Here is a 19422-nt window from a genome sequence, read left to right on the forward strand (position 1 = left end):
CTTTATCGAATTTTGTTTACTTTTTTATTAGACCACTCGCAGAACAGCTCCCCTCCTTTGTAAAGGACACCAGCAGTATGATCTCAGAACAGCTCCCCTCCTTTGTAAAGGACACCAGCAGTATGATCTCAGAACAGCTCCCCTCCTTTGTAAAGGACACCAGCAGTATGATCTCTATTACTGAATCTCTTGATCCTCTCTCTTATAATACTTTGTTAGTTACTTTTGATTTTGAGTCCTTATACACAACTCTTCCACACGAGGGAGGTATTGAAGCTATGGAACATTTTCTTCTGCAACGTGACACCAATGAACTACCTTCCAGTGCATGCATTATAACATTGGCTGAAATAAACTCAGCAATAAAAGAAACGTCCTCTCACTGTCAACTGCGTTTATTTTCAGCAAACTTAACATGTGTAAATATTTGTATGAACATAACAAGACTCAACAACTGAGACATAAACTGAACAAGTTCCACAGACATGTGACTAACAGAAATTGAATAATGTGTCACTGAACAAAGGGGGGATATAAAATCAAAAGTAACAGTCAGTATCTGGTGTGCCCATCAGCTGCATTAAGTACTGCAGTGCATCTCCTCCTCATGGACTGCACCAGATTTGCCAGTTCTTGCTGTGAGATGTTACCCCACTCTTCCACCAAGGCACCTGCAAGTTCCCAGACATTTCTGGGGGGAATAGCCCTAGCCCTCACCCTCCGATCCAACAGGTCCCAGACGTGCTCAATGGGATTGAGATACTGGCTCTTCACTGGCCATGGCAGAACACTGACATTCCTGTCTTGCAGGAAATTACGCACAGAACGAGCAGTATGGCTGGTGGCATTGTCATGCTGGAGGGTCATGTCAGGATGAGCCTGCAGGAAGGGTACCACATGAGGGAGGAGGATGTCTTCCCTGTAATGCACAGCGTTGAGATTGCCTGCAATGACAACAAGCTCAATCCGATGATGCTGTGACACACCGCCCCAGACCATGACGGACCCTCCACCTCCAAATCGATCCCGCTCCAGAGTACAGGCCTCGGTGTAACGCTCATTCCTTCGACGATAAACGTAAATCCGACCATCACCCCTGGTGAGACAAAACCGTGACTCGTCAGTGAAGAGCACTTTTTGCCAGTCCTGTCTGGTCCAGCGACGGTGGGTTTGTGCCCATAGGTGACGTTGTTGCCGGTGATGTCTGGTGAGGACCTGCCTTACAACAGGCCTACAAGCCCTCAGTCCAGCCTCTCTCAGCCTATTGCGCACAGTCTGAGCACTGATGGAGGGATTGTGCATTCCTGGTGTAACTCGGGCAGTTGTTGTTGCCATCCTGTACCTGTCCCTCAGGTGTAATGTTCAGATGTACCGATCCTGTGCAGGTGTTGTTACAGGTGGTCTGCCACTGCGAGGACGATCAACTGTCCGTCCTGTCTCCCTGTAGCGCTGTCTTAGGCGTCTCACAGTACGGTCATTGCAATTTATTGCCCTGGCCACATCTGCAGTCCTCATGTCTCCTTGCACTGTGCCTAAGGCACGTTCACGCAGATGAGCAGGGACCCTGGGCATCTTTCTTTAGGTGTTTTTCAGAGTCAGTAGAAAGGCCTCTTTAGTGTCCTAAGTTTTCATAACTGTGACCTTAATTGCCTACCGCCTGTAAGCTGTTAGTGTCTTAACGACCGTTCCACAGGTGCATGTTCATTAATTGTTTATGGTTCATTGAACAAGCATGGGAAACAATGTTTAATCCCTTCACAATGAAGATCTATGAAGTTATTTGGATTTTTACGAATTATCTTTGAAAGACAGGGTCCTGAAAAAGGGCCATTTCCTTTTTTGTTGAGTTTATGTGCGTGATGTCAGTGTGTTGTGTACTGGAAAGACTATTGTATCCTCAGAAGGGGCACTACTTAATGTTTCTAAATGATTTCTTTATTCAGACGAAGGGTACTGCTATGGGATCCCTCATGACTCCTAAATATGCTAATTTGTATGTGGGTTACATGGAGAAACAGACAATTTTCAATCCTCTCAAAAATGTTTTCTTGCATAACATTATTATTTGGAAACGGTATATTGATGGTATTTTTGTTCTATGGAGGGGTGATGCAAAACAGCTCCAGGCGTTCCATGCTTTTCTTAACTCCTGTTCTGAATATCTGAGATTTACTATGCAATCTGGCACACGTCAAATCAGTTTCCTTGATCTTCTGATCTTGTTTGAAGATAATGTTCTATATACTGATCTTTACAGGAAACCTACTGATCGTAAGTTTGTTGAGGGCTGATAGTTGTCACCAACTTCCTTTAAAAAACAGTTTGCCCTACAGCCAATTCTGTTGAATCAAAAGAATTTGCAAAAAACAATCAGATTTCAACAGAAATATGTCTGAGACGCAAAGAAAATTCAAGGAGAGGGGGTACAAAAATGGTCAGATTAATACCGCCATTGAGAAAATTCAAAACATAACAAGACATGACCTTTTTCAAGGTCAGTCTCGCAAAAAGAAGCATTCTTGCGTATTAACTACCCGCTATTCAAAGTGCTCTGAACAAATAACAAATTAAGGGAATCGTTCACAAACATTGGCACATTCTAAGATCCGATGATAGTATCGGTAATGTGTTTTCGGACCTTCCCTTGGTCGTATTCTCACGGGGCAGAAATCTCAGAGATCAATTGGTAAACTCTGATTTACCACCCCAAGATATCCCTGCACAACGTCTATTTGCGCCCCTACTGGATGGAAACTACAAGTGTAATGGCTGTGCTCAATGCAATGGCACTTATAAATGTAGATCCTTCAAACACCCCCAAACAGGGAAACAGATCCCAATCCAAGGTGTTATCACGTGCTCCACTAAGGCAGTTATTTATCTTATAACTTGTCCTTGTGGTAAAAATTATGTGGGTAAAACAAAGCGCAAATTAAAAGTACGAATCTCGGAGTATCGTAGCATCATTAGGTGCAAAAACTCTTTACCCAGTTGCGGCCCACTTTTTGGAAACAAACCACTTGATTTCGTCCCTACGTTATATTGGCATCGAACATGTCACCCTCCCTAGGAGAGGAGGTGACCTCGACAATTTGTTGTTAAAACGAGAGGCTGCCTGGATCTTTCATTTAAAGACCATTGCTCCGTTCGGTCTCAACGTAGACTTTGATCTGAAGCCATTCTTGTGATTATTGTGAGTTTGCTATTGTAAATGTTTGTAGGCTTATGTAGCCAAATTGTATCTATGATCGTATGCTATCCATTTATGTTTTTTGTCTGCTAGTTTAATATATGAGAATTAACCAATGATATCAGGCCACACCCGGCCATGATTACAGACACATGTGTGTGTCCTTTGACACCATATAAACTAATCACCCCGCAGTGTTTGTCATTATACCCTGATGAAGACAGCTTGTCTGTCAAAATGTAGGATATTAGGTTATTAAATTATTGCATCTGAGCTCCTAGAGTGTGCGGCTCTCCTTTCATTTTTCAACTGATAAGATTACTGGAAAGGGGCTCTGGGATTGTTTACTTTAGAAGGTGTCTATTCCACTTAATGGAACATTGTATTTTCAGTTCTTCCAGGACTGATGGAAGTCCACTACAGTATGTATGTTAAGGGAAACCTTAAATAGGGCCTGGCAAATGTAGTTTATTTTTACCGTGCATTATGAAGATTTGTTAGTGTTTTTAATGCTATGTCTGATTTATTATGATTGGTCTTTTTAATGAGCTTTTATTGGGTTTTTCACGAGTTTGAGGATATGTATTTTAAAGGGGCACACACATGGAATTTTCTGACATTTTTATTTTCTGAGTTTTAATTGATAATTTGATAAGAAATGTACTGAAGAAGCTTACTGTAACCTTTAGACATGGAATGCATGAAATGTTTCATTGTTTTTAAATACTTAGCCAAATAGAGAAAGAAACTGTCACACCCTGATCTGTTAAACCTGTCCTTGTGATTGTCTCCACCCCCCTCCAGGTGTTGCCCATCTTCCCCACTTATCCCCTGGGTATTTATACCTGTGTTTTCTGTCTGTCTGTGCCAGTTTGTCTTGTTCGTCAAGTCAACCAGCATTTTTCTCTCAGCTCCTGGTTTCCCCAGTCTCTCTTTTCCTCGTCCTCCTGTTCTTTTTATTTCTTTTTATTTTACCTTTATTTAACTAGGCAACTCAGTTAAAAACAAAATCTTATTTTCAATGACAGCCTAGGAACAGTGGGTTAACTGCCTTGTTCAGGGGCAGAACGACAGCTTTGTACCTTGTCAGCCCAGGGATTCAATCTTGCACCCTTTCAGTTACTAGTCCAACGCTCTAACCACTAGGCTACGCTGCCGTCCTGACTCTGAGTCCGCCTGCCTGACCACTCTGCCTGCCCCTAACCTCGAGCCTGTTTGCCACTCTGTTCCGTTTTGGACTCTGCCCTGGCTATGAATGCTTGCCTGTCCCTGACCTGCCTTTTGTCTATCCCTTGGATTATAATAAATACCAGAGCTCAAACCATCTGCCTCTTGTGTCTGCATCTGGGTCTCGCCTTCTGTCGTGATAGAAACACTTATTTGAAAGGTTTGAATGACCTTGTCCTGACTTTCTAGTGTGTTTTGAGCTGTGTGGTAATTGGATGATGATTTAAAGGTGATATTTAAAACTGATTTTAAGGTAATTTGTAATACTCATAATTACAGAGAAGTTTATAATTAATAGTCATATGTGGGATTCGGACCACGAGAAGGATAGACCTGTCTGTAGTCTATTTTTACTATGAAGTAAAAAAAATAATAATGGTGTTATTAAGGGTAGTAATTCTAATTTGATTCACAGTGTTTTTTACACATTACTCAGGTGGTGAGTTGTGTCAACATGGGGGAATTGCCAGTCCTCTGAGGTTTTTGGATTGAAGTTTACACACCTTGAGTGATATGTAGAAGTATATTGAGTGGTGTATTGTTGGTTGTTTTGTTTCTGTACAAATCTCACCAGATTGGGTCTGCTGGATTGTTGGGATTTCTCCCGATGGGTTAGAGGTCTAACTTCCTGACCCTGTTACTCTGCGATGAGGTTGCCAGTACGATAAGGGAGTATAAACCAAGTTGGAAAATTGTTTTAACAGAATGTGTTATTCTCTTTGACATGTGTTTTAGAGATTTGGATTGAGAATATTGGTAGTAGTAATAATTTGTCATATAGTAAATCATTTGTTTGGATTTCTTGAATTGCTTGTCTGGATTTCCTGAATCAGAAATTAACTGAACTATACTGTTGTTCTGATCTGTCCTTTTTCGAGATTATGGCGAAGATGGTAGAGTATCTAGATGCACGGAAGGGACAATTTGACCAAACAGTGTGGACCTCAAAACCCCCTCTAACCGACTGAAGAAGAGCGACAAAGGCGTTCAATATGGCCCTGTCCTGCACCACTTCTACCGAGAGTCTGAGCCAGCAACCTGTACCACGTGGAGTGAGCATGAAGAGAGATCCATTCCAAAACCTCTCTTATATTGCTGGTATACTGGTTGGCAAATGGACAAGACATAATAGGAGTTTGTGGTGGGGCTCTAGTGAGACATTAGTCTGTTTGGGAAAATCTGATTATTCCTTAGACATTGAAATTGGGACATATGGTAGCAAAATTACAAGATTATGCAATAGAGTGGGGTTCTTAGAACTCTCTTTTTCTGAGAGAACTGAGAGGAGTCTTTTGAAGCTTGGGATGGCAACTGATTAAGTGATGGCTAAGTAATAAAACCAACAGCCACATTCCATTCTATGATTAGTGGTGCATGTGAGACATATGTCTCTGGCCTGACTGAGCCTGCATTCATAGATATGATGTGATGTGTTTGTCTTGAGATAAAGAGATCCCGGGGGAGTAGGACATAATCCTTATTGTGTATAATCATCCTTGCATCTGGGAAACGGCACCGGATGCAGATTATGACAGGATAAACCCAAAGTGGCTTATGGTGCCCCCAATCTGCATGGGAGGGGTTCAACCAGCCATGACTAAGCATTCTTAGTGTCAGCTATATAAGAAACAGCATTGTCTGTAAAGGTTAGACTCTCGGTCCAACACTCAAGGGTGCTTGGTCGACCAGCCAAATTATTGCAGTAATGAATCAATATTGAATAAAGATGATTGTTTGAAGAAATGACAAAGTTTCTCTCACTTCATTAGAATATTCCACCACAGACATTATCATGGGTAATCCACTTTGAGCTGTGAAACTATTTGAAGAAGAAAATGAAGACATGCCAGAATATTAAATGCCGGGAAAAGGGGTGGGGGGGGGGGGTTAGGTCAACTGTGCCGTAATTGATTTAGACTTGTCTGAAATTGTTTATTTTGGGGTATCAGGTTGATTGAGGAGGTCTACACACTGCTAAATGTATAGTAATTTAGGCTAAGAATGCATTGAGATACTGTAATTATAATTGTGATGAGAAAGTTAATACTACAATTATAGGATGCATATATTGTATGTTAATATAAATGTACATTCTGCCAGTGTTGATGTGTGTTGAGTGTTTTAACTTTGAGTGATAGAACCAATGTGAATCATTGAGCAATATCATTCTGAATTGAGTTTTAATTATAATTTGGAAACTGAATGATTTTTAAAACTGAGTAATTGATTTGAGTAAGTTTTTAGTATGTTAATAACTATATGAGTGGAGCAATTCATGTATTATGGGTTGATTGTTTTGATTGATTTATGCTGATTGTGACATGTGTAAAGAAGTTGTGTACCAAAGAGATTGATACTATTCTCAGCGTGGTGGATGGAGAGGGTGAACTCTGATCCTGAGAGTGAAAATGATCCTAATCAATTTTATTATATCCATTAGCAAATTACATTTTGATGATAATGATAAATACTCAGGAACTATAGCAGGTTTGTGCTAATGGCACATAGCCATAGGCGTTGCCTTATAGATAATGGGATCATGATGCTTGTCCTGCTTTATGTTCATTACGCACTAAACTGAATACATTTTACTTAAACCGGGAGTCACTACCTGGATTTGTCCAACAACACATGCTAATTATAGTTTCTACCATGCTGACCAATGGGAGTATGCTCAGTATCAACATGATGATTTGTTTCGTACTGATTAAAGATATACTCTGACTTAGATTGCTGAGAAATTCTTAGCGATAACGTAATTGTCACGACTGTGACGGATGGTGGCGCCCCTCCTCGGCCGGGCGGGGCTCGGCGGTCGTCGTCGCCAAACTACTAGCTGCCATCGATCCCTGTTTTGTTTCACTTTCGTTTGGTTAGGTCTAGGTAGGCACGCACCTGTTTTGGGTTAGTCATTAGAAAGGGGGGGTTATTTAGGTTAGCGTAGGATGTATGGTTTTTGTACGTGATTGTGTTTCTCTGTTTGCTTTGCTTGGTGACACTCTGATTTTGTATTTTGCAGTAGTGCGTGTGTTTGCACCAACAGTGTTTTGTCCCCTGTGTTTGGGGCACCTTGTTTTGTTGTGCGCTTTGATCGCTGTTTTTGGAAGGCTTGTGTTTTTGCCGTTGTGCTTATTAAAGCCACTACCCTGTATCGCAGCTTCCTGCATTTGATTCCTCACCCACTACACCCAAGCTTGACAGTAATGTCTTTTTAAACCTTGTAATGGAGCAATGTTATAAAACAATTACGTATTTACCTGATTTATTTGATATTAATGTTTAACAATTAATATTTAACTAATAGTAAGACATTTATGTTCTACTAATGCTGTGTCTTTGTGGTCTCCACTCCCTGCAGCTAATCTGGGTTTATGGGTCACTAGAGATGGCTTGAGCTGACAAATTAATTGAAGACTGAATTCCATAGACAATATGTGGTGAGTGCAATTGAGATAGAGATAGCCTGGAAGAGTTTAGAACAATCCTTCATTGTCTCTAAATCATCCTGGCATCTGGGAAACTAAGCCAGGGTGGGGTTAAGACAACAACCCTCGTGCTCCTTGGTCTGCATGGGAGGGATGGAACCAGCCATGACTAAGCATTCTTAGTGTCAGCTATATAAAGAACTCTGCATTTCTGTAAAGGTTAGGCTGCTCGGCCCAACAGTCAAGAGTGTTGGGTTGACTAGTCTCATTATTGCAATAATGAATCAATATTAAATAAAGATGATGGTTTGAAGATGGTTGTCCAGGTCTCTCTGAATTTCCACGACACTAGACAGCCGACAATGTGCATGTATAGCAAACGCTGTGCGTGTCGCCTCAAGGGTAAACTACCCTTAAAAGTAGCGTTATGCATTATGACGTGCCTTGCATTGAATCCAGGCCTTAAGATGTATGGAACACAACCACACAGTATTTTGACCCATGATTGTTTACTTTAACAGTGAAGTACAGATCCCCACATTCATAAAGCATTTCTCTCTGTCTCAACTCAGAAAGGCACGCACGGCGAAAGCTCTCTCTTCGGGAGGACAAACATTAACATGCATTCAGGCCTTCATGTCCAGTTGTCATCAAATAAAATCTTGAGAAAATAAAATGCCTGAAAATATTTTTCAGAAGCATGAAAAATTATTGATACGGGGTACTGTATAATAAAATATAGGCTGGATATAATCTCTTCATCTATCATATAGATTTTTTTACTAATTTTCTCTGTTCACATGCACTGTTTTTCATAATCAATGTCATTATGTTCTCACGATTCATGAAACTTCCCATCCCTCAATCCTCCCACCCCCTGCTGCAAGAAATACCTTGCCATAAGGAATCACCGAACTCTCCCAGCGAGCTCTCTAGTCACCGGCCGGCAGTTAAGTTGCTGAATGTCTCCTCCCCCCATTAGAAATTACTGATCACTAGAGGTAGTGCTTGGTGAAACTTGGCCGTAATTGTAGGCCCCTAGAATTACTGGGCCAGCCCAGAGCAGGCTCCAGATCTGATGTGGCAGTCCAGACCTCCTTTTCTATGTAGGTCTTCCCACAGTCCTCACATTGGGACTTGGGCATACTGCCATGGATGTGGGCCCTGTACCTGCTGAGATTCCCCCTCTCTGAGATCCCAGTGCCGCATTCTAACCAGAGGTGGTGGATCAGCATTGTGTTTATGCATGTTCCCCCTGTCGTTGAAGCGTCTGTCGCAGCAGGGGCAGGGGAACGGCCTCTCCCTGCTATGAGTGCGAATGTGCCTTTCCCGGTCATGCTGGGATTGAAGACCTTTCTGCACTCCTGGCAGGCACAGTCTTTGGGTTTCTTTTTGGGTTCCAGAGACAAGGAGTAGGACACCATCACCTCTATCTCTTCCTCTTTAACCTCGACATTATGATGTTTTTTTTTCCTGTGCCGCAGCGGGGACACCCTCGAAGAGCAAGGATGTCGGCGTCTGGGTCGTCCTGGAGGATCTGGGGGTCGGCAGGCGCCCAGGTGGGGTCCTTTTCCCTCTCCTTGTCATCTGACTCAGAGTCTGAGCCCAGCATGTCAGAACGGGAGTGGCTGACGGACTCAAAGCCCTGTCGATGCTGGGACTCACCCAGGGTCTCGTCGTCCTCAATGGGGGCTAGCCAGTCCTCAATGCCCTGGTTCTCCTATACCTCTGATTCTGTCTCAAACTTCTCCCTACTCACAACATTGGAGCCTGGAGCCTGCAGCCTGTGAGGGCTGAGAAGAAGCCTGAGGCTTAGGGAGAGTGGAATACTTTGGATGTGGCACTCCTCCAGACTTCTTCAGCTCTGATTTCTCCTCCTCTGTCTTTGCATGATTGGCTGGATGTATGGGCATTATCACTTTTATACAACGGATTACAAACATTTTCAAGTAATGATTGACATTATTTTGATTAATTTATTCATACTATTTCATCCTTCCACAAGACATAGTCCCGACACAAATTTAGGGTTGCTACCCAAACCGGCTGGTTGTTCGGTTCGGTTGCCAGAGACACGACCCAGTCGTTCAGTCTTTTTGTTCTGTATCTATCGACGCGACCCAGTCGTTCGTTCTACATGTTCCATTGCCATACTGGCAGGCAGTGTTCTTATCCATTGCTTGCTAGCTAGCCAACTACGGCTAACTTACAGTCATGTCAAATAGCGCAGCTAGAATAACAACAGTAGCAGCATTTGCATTTGTTTAAGCTGTTTTCTAGTGACATTTATTTGGATACATCCATAACAATGAGCTAATGAGGCGCGATTTCGCCTGGCATAGAAAATGTGCTTTCTCATCAGAACACTGTTGTTCAAAGGAGCTAGCCAACAACACAGCTAACACAATCACTTCAAACTGAAGCTGGAAAGACTGCAAACTAGCTGCACTTCGTTTCATTTGACCTTTTTTTCAATTAATATTTCTTTGTATATAATGTATCCATAAAAATTATGTCAGGTGATTCATGATTTTGACTGGCTGAGAAATGCTGCCTGCCTGTCTGTCTCGTCCCGACACGTTCATTACTATGGGACAGCTGGAGATTAAATTTGAATATTGAAACAATGTCGCAAATGTCAGAGACAGACAGCAAGGTTTATACAAATCTCCACTGTTGGAAACTAAATGTTAGTCTAAAATAGGGTGACCATACATCTTCTTTTTCCCAGACATGTCCTCTTTTTGGACCTAAAAAAATGCATCCGGACGGGATTTCTAAATCGCCCAAAATGTCCAGGATTCGGCTTTTGCTTTCTACAGTCGCCATTCATTGTGTGCGTTTTTGGGGTTTTGCATTGCTTTGACCTTTCTCTTTAGGTCCCGCCTTCTCACACGCCACCATTGGTGGGTCATGTAGGCCTACGCAAACATTGGTCAAACTGCATCTCAATCATTACCCTCACCATGGCAACAGCCAAGAGACAGAGCAACAGCTTGCTTGTCAACAGTGGCACATGGCTCCAGAACAGAGTAAAAATGCCCAAACGCAAATGTAAATTCACAGACGATTTACAGAGAAAATTCCCGTGTTTTCGTCTTGGTCGGGATCCGTGTGAAGCAGAATGCATGACCTGCAAAGCTGGCACGTACGTGTCAGTGTCAAATAAAGGTGCTAGCGACCTAGAAGCCCTCATAAGCTCCGCAAAACACAAAATTGCAGCTAAAGGACAGAGTTCGTCAGGTAAATTTAACTGACTATTTTGTGAGAGCAGGTAAAACAGAAGATGCTGTTACTGCTGCGGAGGGAGTTTTTGCATTCCACAACACTAGGGTGACCATACGTCCTCTTTTTCCAGGACATGTCCGCTTTTTTGAAAAGTAAAATATGGTCACCCTATCTAAAAGAAATGTGAGATAATGTCTTGATGATTTTTATAGTGGAGATCAAGTTTATAAATTGCCTGGCTGGGCTGATGAGACAGTAGATTGCGCAGTCAGATGGAGCAGAGTTTTAAACCGCATTCCAGACGGTGTCTATTCCACAAGTTTCCACCGGGCTAAATCTAGGACATTAAAATGCCTATACTGTTCCGTTGGTGGACAGTTGATTTATGAGCACCACCTAATGCACAGGAGTGGAGAGGACTGAGGAGTTGGAAATGACCTGCAGTGCTCAGCTCTGACTTCATCTCAAAACGTCTCATTTATATATATATATATATATATATATATATATATATATATATATATATATATATATATATTTCACGTTTTTTTATTGTTGTTGCATATTCTCTTATCGGTCTGTGTATTTTGATGACCTTTTGACCTTTGACCTACTGATATAATTTTCATGTTATGACCTGTTAGCACTTTTATTCACACGGTGTCATCTTGGCCATGAGAGTCATCGGTCACAATATAAAAGACAACGTTTTGAAATCAAGATTTTCCATTTTATTGAAAAGTTGGCCAGGATTCTGTACAGCAGAGAGGGTGTGCGATACACAGGGTTAGGAAGTGGGGGGAGGATATAGAAGATCCTTTTCCCATGGTACATCATACCCTGAGACGAGAATCATCATCGTTCCCTCTTTGGTGCTGCAATGGAAAGGAATGCGGGATGGGGGGCCAAGGTCGGACCACAGGAGAGAAAGAGAAGAGTAGAGAGAGAGAGAGTGATGGAGGGGTTGTCTGGTTTTCAGGTGTTTTCAAGCCAGGCGGTTCCCCTCCCTTGCTGTTTCAGATGGTTGGCTTCAGCCAGGGCTTCGGCAAGGCCTCGGACATCTCTCCCCCTCTCTCTCTCTTCCTCCGCCCCTCTCCCTCTCTTCCGCTCTTTCTCTTTCTCTCCTTCCCTGAGCCTCACTTGCTGGCCATGGTGTAGCATCCCTGCTGGTGCCACTGCATGTCGCGGATACGCCTCACGGACTGGAACTGGGGGTGGCGGGCGCCGTACTCGTTGAAGTGTTTGAAGTCGCCCTTCTCCAGAAGGTACTGGGAGCCACGGTATCCAGGAAACTGGTAGCCCACCCAGCTGGGGGTTGGGGAGAAAAACCAATGATGTCACTACGTAGGTCACTGATATAACAGCTGTTCTCCCACAGACTTTTCTTTCTAGTTCCATGTGTTCTTAACTGTGAGATTAAACTGATTGCTTTCGCTGAATTGCTTTTGCCATCTCCGTGGCAACACTTACGTTCCGCAGCTGACCATGATGCTGCCGACCCTGTCGGTGAAGCCGTAGGAGAACAGAGAGGGAACGTCATCGTCCATGATTTCCATCTTACGACCCTTGAACTCTCCAACCTCGTACAGGCAGATCTTGTGTTTCTCTGGGTCCTGGGAGAGAGGGGAAAGGATAGAGGTGTGTGATTGTGAGGGAGGTGTTCCAAAGGAGAGACATTTACAGGAGAGAGAGAGAAAAAAAGGGGGAGAGAGTTACAGAGCAAAGAGAGAGAATAGTCAGAGAGAGAAATTAGAGAACAGAATTGACAGATGACAAAGAGAGAGGAACGGTGGAAGGCGAGAGGAGTGTACCCACCATGCGGACGGGCCTGAAGGACAGCAGGTAGTCGTTTTTCTGGCAGTTGCTCCAAGAGTCCCAACGGGGGTACTCTCCCTTCTCTAGGATGTAGTGCTCACCACATAAGTTCATCTGCTCGAAGCCCACGAAGCTAAACAGAATAGAAAGACAGTGTCACATGATTGTACAGCCGCGGTGACATATCTAACTATGATTAAAAGACATGTAAATATACTGCTACTTCTACCATTATCCCACAAAGCCACAGAGATAGCAGGACATTATTACATTACAGGCAACTAACATATAGTTAAAGCAACTGAAGTGGTTGACTTACGGTCCACACTCAACGCGGAGGGAGCGGACGCGGTCCATGCCCATCTCGCACACGTTCATGCACTCGTTGCTGATCTCAACCATGCGACCCTGGAAGTTCTCCTGGTCGAACACAAACATCTGGGGAGAGACAGATGAGTACAAAGTAAACGCTGATGATGTCTTGACTGTACCAGTGATCCAATGGTATTCAATTAGATTGGGTCCAGGAGAAGTCCTGTCAGTTGGGGGCTACTTGCCTTGTAGGACATCATGCCCATCTCGGACTTCTTGCTCTGCGTAGCCTTCCCGTCGGTCTGGGAGGCAGCCTTGGACTTATCACTGGACATGTTGACTGGAGGGAGAGAGAGAGAGAGAGAGGGATGAGCATGGAGTGAATGGATGGAGGGTATCAGGGGAATAGAGGGATATTTGGGGAAAGGATGGGGTTGGGGACACAGTCTATGTGTTTTAATATAGTGATGTGTAATATCAATGTAACATGTATTATTATAACTAGCTACTTGTAATTACTGATTTGAAAATGAAACACTGTTTTGTCTACTCCCTTTACCTGTGTATGCAGCTACCAGCATGTGTATGATGTATGTCTGTCTGCTGCTCTTACCTGTGTGTGTGTGTGATCTGCCTCACTCAGAGAGTGTGTGTGGCTCGGAGCATGCCCCGCCCTTTTATACGCTGGCGCCCAGAGGAGGGGGATTATACGCAGAGAAACAAACCTGCTGAGGTCAGAACCACGGGACAATAGAACCACCGCATCATCAGAGAGGGACAGCCAGAGGGGAGGGGGCAGCCACAGGGACCAATGAGATCCATAGTTCATTGAGAAGGATTGGAGGGGGGGTTGATAGTGGAATACTGTACATGATGATAGAGTCTACCACAAACAGATAAAGTATCTGTGAGATTGAGACATAACAAAGTGAAAGTATTTGTGATAAGCAAGTACACAAACTGATGAAGTTTTTATAACCAGTTACAAAGACCTGTATGTACATTGCTAGTGTGGACATTGGTTTAATTAATTGTGCTCATGATATTTACTGAATAGGCTCACTATTTACACTATGAGAGGACATGTGCATTGTGCTATATCATCTGACCATGATCGTAATCAGTCATCGCAATTAGTTTTGAGACCGTTGAATAGGATCTCAGGCCTGAAGCCGTCATTAATACTACTGTTTAATTGATGCATTATTGGAACTCACGTTATCAGACTACGTGGTTTTGATTAAGATAGTATAATGTCTATAAGGTGTCAGTATGATTTAGGTGAGGTATGAGGAGTGACGTTGAGTGGTGCAGTGCCATATTTTTTTTAAATGTTGTCTTTATAAATTTCTGTGTTGGGGGGGCAGGATACCATGGACAGTATATAACTCAAGGATGGACGTTTGGCACGATTCGGGCGTGTTTGTTTGTGTGTTTGGAGACTGAAGCAACACTATTGAAGATATGTCAAAAACGTTCTCATACTTTAAACTTTTCCATCCTGTCCATATTATATTTTATGCATATGTGTATACTGACCTTTTTTTTCCCGCATTTAATCCCCACATTCTCCACCTCTATCCCGGTCTTTGTGACCGCCACACGCCAGACTGCTGACCAGCACGAACTGACCCGGTTACTATTGTTTCTTTCCCATTCTGGGCAAACCCCGATCGACGTGCACAGAAAGGACTGGCGTTCCATAACATGTGCTGAGCTGGCGTGTCGCGCGGTTTCGATGGAACGACCAACAAGAACGCCGTCGTCCAGTGTTCCAGGTGTGGAAAAAGTGATTGTGCGCGCACCAAAGCCCTGCACCATGGACGCGCTCCAAGAGGCGCGCTTCTCGTCAGTCCATATAAAACTGAAGCGCCAGATCTCTCAAAAGCTCTACGCGAGATAGCGTTAGGCGCGTGTCACTACCGAGCTCATCACGAATAAGTGCCAAACTAGGTAAGGTGCCAACTCCGTTACGCATTTAATTGAAAGTATAGGGACAGTCAGTAAGATATGTTATAATGTGTTTATTCAAGACGCATTTACACATTCACTTAAAACTCACAAAAAAGCGTTAAATAACACGTTAACCTGCATTGCACATTGCATAGATTGGCTACATAATGTATAAACTTGTTAAAGTGATGCTGGTTTCCATATTGCGCTGTTCTGTGCGGGTGTAGCCTACTGACCTGAATGGACAATAAACGATGGTCTTATCGCTAGGTCACAATAATATCGATCTGTTGTGTATTATTTGTCTTATACGACTGGCTATACTAGGGAGCAAGCTTGTTATATAAAACAAAATAATGTTGCTTTATCATAGATTCATTGATCGGCATTATTAGTGTACAATTTAGTTTAGCGGACAGGTGGCTCAGCCAAGACTGTTTAGTAACATTTGTGACATTTAAGTGTTAAAGGGATAAGTTTTGGTGTGAAATTGATACTTAGTCGTGTACACTTGAATACCAATGTGAAGCTTTGATTACAGAATAACATAGAATATAAGAAAATAAATAAATAATGTTTACTCTGTATGTGTGTACTGTTGGTGTTGAGGTGACCAGAGTGTTAGAGAGTTGGGGAGATTGTGTAACTGAAAGTTTGCCCCCTGTCTTTTAGGTGTAAAGATGCACAGAACAACTAGATCCCCAATGATGCAACCCCTGGTCAACTCGGGAATGGGCGTAGCTCCTTTCTTCAAGGTAACACACCTTTAAATTGAGACACATGCAGGAGCACACACCTTTGCATCAGTGGAATGGGCCCTGTCACCTAAAATGTCCCTTTCTCATCTTCCATTTCTTCCCCCTGTCCCTCTCTCCGTCTCTCTGTAGGTGACTGTGTTCGAGCAGGAGCACTTCCAGGGCAAGTGCCAGGAGTTTACCTCTGAGTGCTGTAACATCCAGGAGTGTGGTCTGGACGTCATCCGCTCCATCAGGGTGGAGAGTGGAGCGTGAGTCTCACACTGTTCCACCTGTTTACTGTGTATGATTGATTAGGGATAGAGGAATACAGGTGTGTACTGTGTGTGTGTGAGTGTGTGGGTAGATTCCAGTGTGTGGGTAGAGTCCAGTGAGTGGGTAGAGTCCAGTGAGTGGGTAGAGTCCAGTGAGTGGGTAGAGTCCAGTGAGTGGGTAGAGTCCAGTGAGTGAGTAGAGTCCAGTGAGTGGGTAGAGTCCAGTGAGTGGGTAGAGTCCAGTGTGTGGGTAGAGTCCAGTGTGTGGGTAGAGTCCAGTGAGTGGGTAGAGTCCAGTGAGTGGGTAGAGTCCAGTGTGTGGGTAGAGTCCAGTGAGTGTGCGTAGTCATTGTAAGAGGGCCAGTGTAAAAAAAGGGTCACTGCAGTAGCCATTTGATGAATTGTTCAGCAGTCTTATGGCTTGGGGGTAGAAGCTGTTACGGAGATTTTTGGTCCCAGACATGGCGCTCCAGTACCGCTTGCCGTGCGGTAGCAGAGAGAACAGTCTGTGGCTTGGGTGACTGGGGTCTTTGACAATTTTCCCGGGCCTTCCTCTGACACCGCCTGTTATAGAGGTCCTGGATGGCAAGGAGCTCGGGCCCCAGTGATGTACTGGGCCATCCGGACCACCACCCACTGTAGCGCTTGTGATCGAAGGCGATGCAACCAGGCAAGATGCTCTCAATGGTGCAGCTGTAGAAGTTTTGCAGGATCTGTGGGGCCATGCCAAATCTTTAACCTCCTCAGTGGCACGAGGCGCTGTCGCACCTTCTTTGCGACTGTGCTGGTGTGATAGGACCACATGAATGATGTGGACACAGATGAACTTGAAGCTCTCGACCTGATGAATGAGTGAATGTCTATACTCTGTGGACGTGTTGGTTTATAGTGGCTGGTTCAATGTGTGTATAAGATGCCAGTACAATGTGTTTAACTCTCTCCCCTGTAGCTGGGTGGGCTTTGAGCACCATGACTTCCAGGGCCAGCAGTTCATCCTGGAGAGAGGAGAGTACCCCCACTGGGACGCCTACAGCGGCTCCCTGTCCTACCACGTGGAGCGTCTCATGTCCCTGCGTCCCATCTACTGTGCTGTGAGTAAAGTGAGAGAGAGAGAGAGAGAGAGAAAGAGAGATGTGAAAGTATCAATGCATTTTTTTGGTCCAAACAGATACATTCTATTAGCGCCTTCTCCTTGAGAACCCCCCCCCCCAAAAAAAAATATTGGAATATGATCATCTTCGTGTGTGTATGTAACAGCCCTCTCTCTCTCTCTCAGTCCCACATGAGCAGTCGTATGATGATCTTTGAGAGAGAGAACTTCATGGGCCGCAGTGTTGAGCTGTGTGATGACTACCCCTCCCTGCAGGCCATGGGCTGGTCCATGCCCGAGGTCGGCTCCATGCACGTGCAGTGTGGCGCGTAAGTTAGCCTCTATTATTCACCGCAAACACACACACACGCAACGTGTGAGCAAACAGCTGTAGAAGCTGTGGTTTCATACTTTGCGCACACCATTGATACACATGCCAGAGACACCAAAACACGGTGTTACTTAATATCCTCTCTTTTCCCTCAGCTTTGTGTGCTACCAGTACCCCGGCTACAGGGGCCAGCAGTACATCATGGAGTGTGAGAGACACAGTGGAGACTACCAGCACTGGAAGAACTGGGGCTCCCACTGCCAGACCCCCCAGATCCAGTCTATCCGCCGTGTCCAGCATTAAGAGGGGCTAGTAGTGGCTGAGAGGCCCACGGACAGCAACCCCTAGCCCAGGCGCTGCTCTACCCCATATCCCCCCTGCCTTACCCTGACAGGAAGAGCAGTCGCCCCTAACTACCGACTCACCACGTACCACTGACACTCACAGCCGCGCCGAGGTACGATAGCAGACTATATCGCACTGTAAACGCACAGGAACACGCACACACACACACACACTGACATGACTGACACTCACAGACATACCTATACTGATATAACACACACCATGTCTTTTACCAGGTTAAAGCACCCGCACACAGACACACACACTTGCGCTGTTCTACCTGAACCCCCCCGACCCCTCTGTCCAGGTCACCTGGGCTGAGCGGGGAGCCAAGTCACACACCGTGCTCGAACCAGAGGAGAGGTCAACGTTTCCTCAGAAAACACTTTCAAGATGGCTGCCTCTGATGTGATGTTGTGTGTAGGAGGTTGAACCACAGGTTACCTAATAAACTCATGTTCACTTCAGTCGCTCAGGCCTGTCCTATCATTGTGTGTTGTGAGTGTAGGACAGGGGTCTCCAACCTTACCAAGCATGAGAGCTACTTTGAAAAAATTAAACATGTCGCAAGCTAGTCCCTTTTTTCTAGCTTTCGAATAGGCATATTCTTCTCTTCCCCGGGTCCTTGGTGTACAAGAGAAAGTAGTGCAGTTTTCTGTCAACATACCTGGTAAAAATAATGGTTCATAAACAACTCTGAGGGGGGCCCTATAAAATCTGTGATTTAAAAAAAATTCAGTTATATATTTTACCAAATTATATTCTCTGTTGTATTTTTCCTGGTTTTAGAATTTTTGGGGTTTTTCACTCACAGTTACAATTGTTCATGACAACAAAATTGGATGTTTTGAGTCCATGCTTCAATCACATCTGGAAGAAAACAAATGTAGATGTTTTTGTGTAATTCCCCTTTAACTGTGCATCTGGCCTTATAATTGCGAATTTAGCAAGTGAAGAATGTGCCATCTAATGTGCTGGTATATCCATGGTTCTGTACTGCTGCTGCTCATTTCATGGCAAAGTTTGCAAATAACAGATACAAATGACATACTTACATATGATATACTTTTGCCAGGTAAGCATACTTTGTAGTAAACATTTAATTGAGACGGTTTCGGGGAAAGTACTGAGTGATAGACAAACGCACGCACCTCACAGACAGACAGGGGTAATTTTGCTGGAAATTAACTGGCAGATAGTGTGTTAGGTTTGGCTTTTTAACCCAATAGTGGCTAACCAGGGCTGGAATATTGTCAATGCTATGTTGATTAGATGGGAGCTTGCGGTGTCTGATACTTATTCGATTTGTTTATGACAGTTTGCGGTGGAACACGTGTAAAGTGCATGTAGTTTCAGGTGGGCTGCGAGCTACTGGTAACTCGCGATCGACCTGTTGGGGACCTCTGCTGTAGGAAATCTATAATACATGCCATACGGGAGCCAACGTTGCAATGATCAGCATAATAAGCATCTTAAGATGTGATATTTGGTTGTAAT

General features: G+C 44.0%; 2 protein-coding genes across 2 annotated transcripts; one reads left to right on the forward strand and one right to left on the reverse strand.

The window, feature by feature from the left end:
- Nucleotides 1-11778: 11778 nt before the first annotated feature.
- LOC115205185 (beta-crystallin B1) lies at nucleotides 11779-13920 on the reverse strand. Its single transcript, XM_029770901.1, has 6 exons — nucleotides 13811-13920; nucleotides 13443-13537; nucleotides 13205-13323; nucleotides 12886-13018; nucleotides 12541-12683; nucleotides 11779-12378 (listed from the first exon to the last, which is right to left on the reverse strand). Exons 2-6 carry the CDS (start codon nucleotides 13530-13532, stop codon nucleotides 12207-12209), a joined length of 657 nt encoding a protein of 218 aa, XP_029626761.1. The 5' UTR covers nucleotides 13533-13537; nucleotides 13811-13920; the 3' UTR covers nucleotides 11779-12206.
- Nucleotides 13921-15072: 1152 nt separating this feature from the next.
- LOC115205186 (beta-crystallin A1-2) lies at nucleotides 15073-18392 on the forward strand. Its single transcript, XM_029770902.1, has 6 exons — nucleotides 15073-15150; nucleotides 15823-15905; nucleotides 16038-16156; nucleotides 17109-17250; nucleotides 17436-17578; nucleotides 17736-18392. The coding sequence occupies exons 2-6, from the start codon at nucleotides 15831-15833 to the stop codon at nucleotides 17881-17883; spliced, it is 627 nt and encodes a 208-aa protein (XP_029626762.1). The 5' UTR covers nucleotides 15073-15150; nucleotides 15823-15830; the 3' UTR covers nucleotides 17884-18392.
- Nucleotides 18393-19422: the final 1030 nt, after the last annotated feature.

The sequence above is a fragment of the Salmo trutta genome, chromosome 13, assembly GCF_901001165.1.
Source record: "Salmo trutta chromosome 13, fSalTru1.1, whole genome shotgun sequence".
In the NCBI taxonomy this organism is placed as follows: Eukaryota; Metazoa; Chordata; class Actinopteri; order Salmoniformes; family Salmonidae; genus Salmo; species Salmo trutta.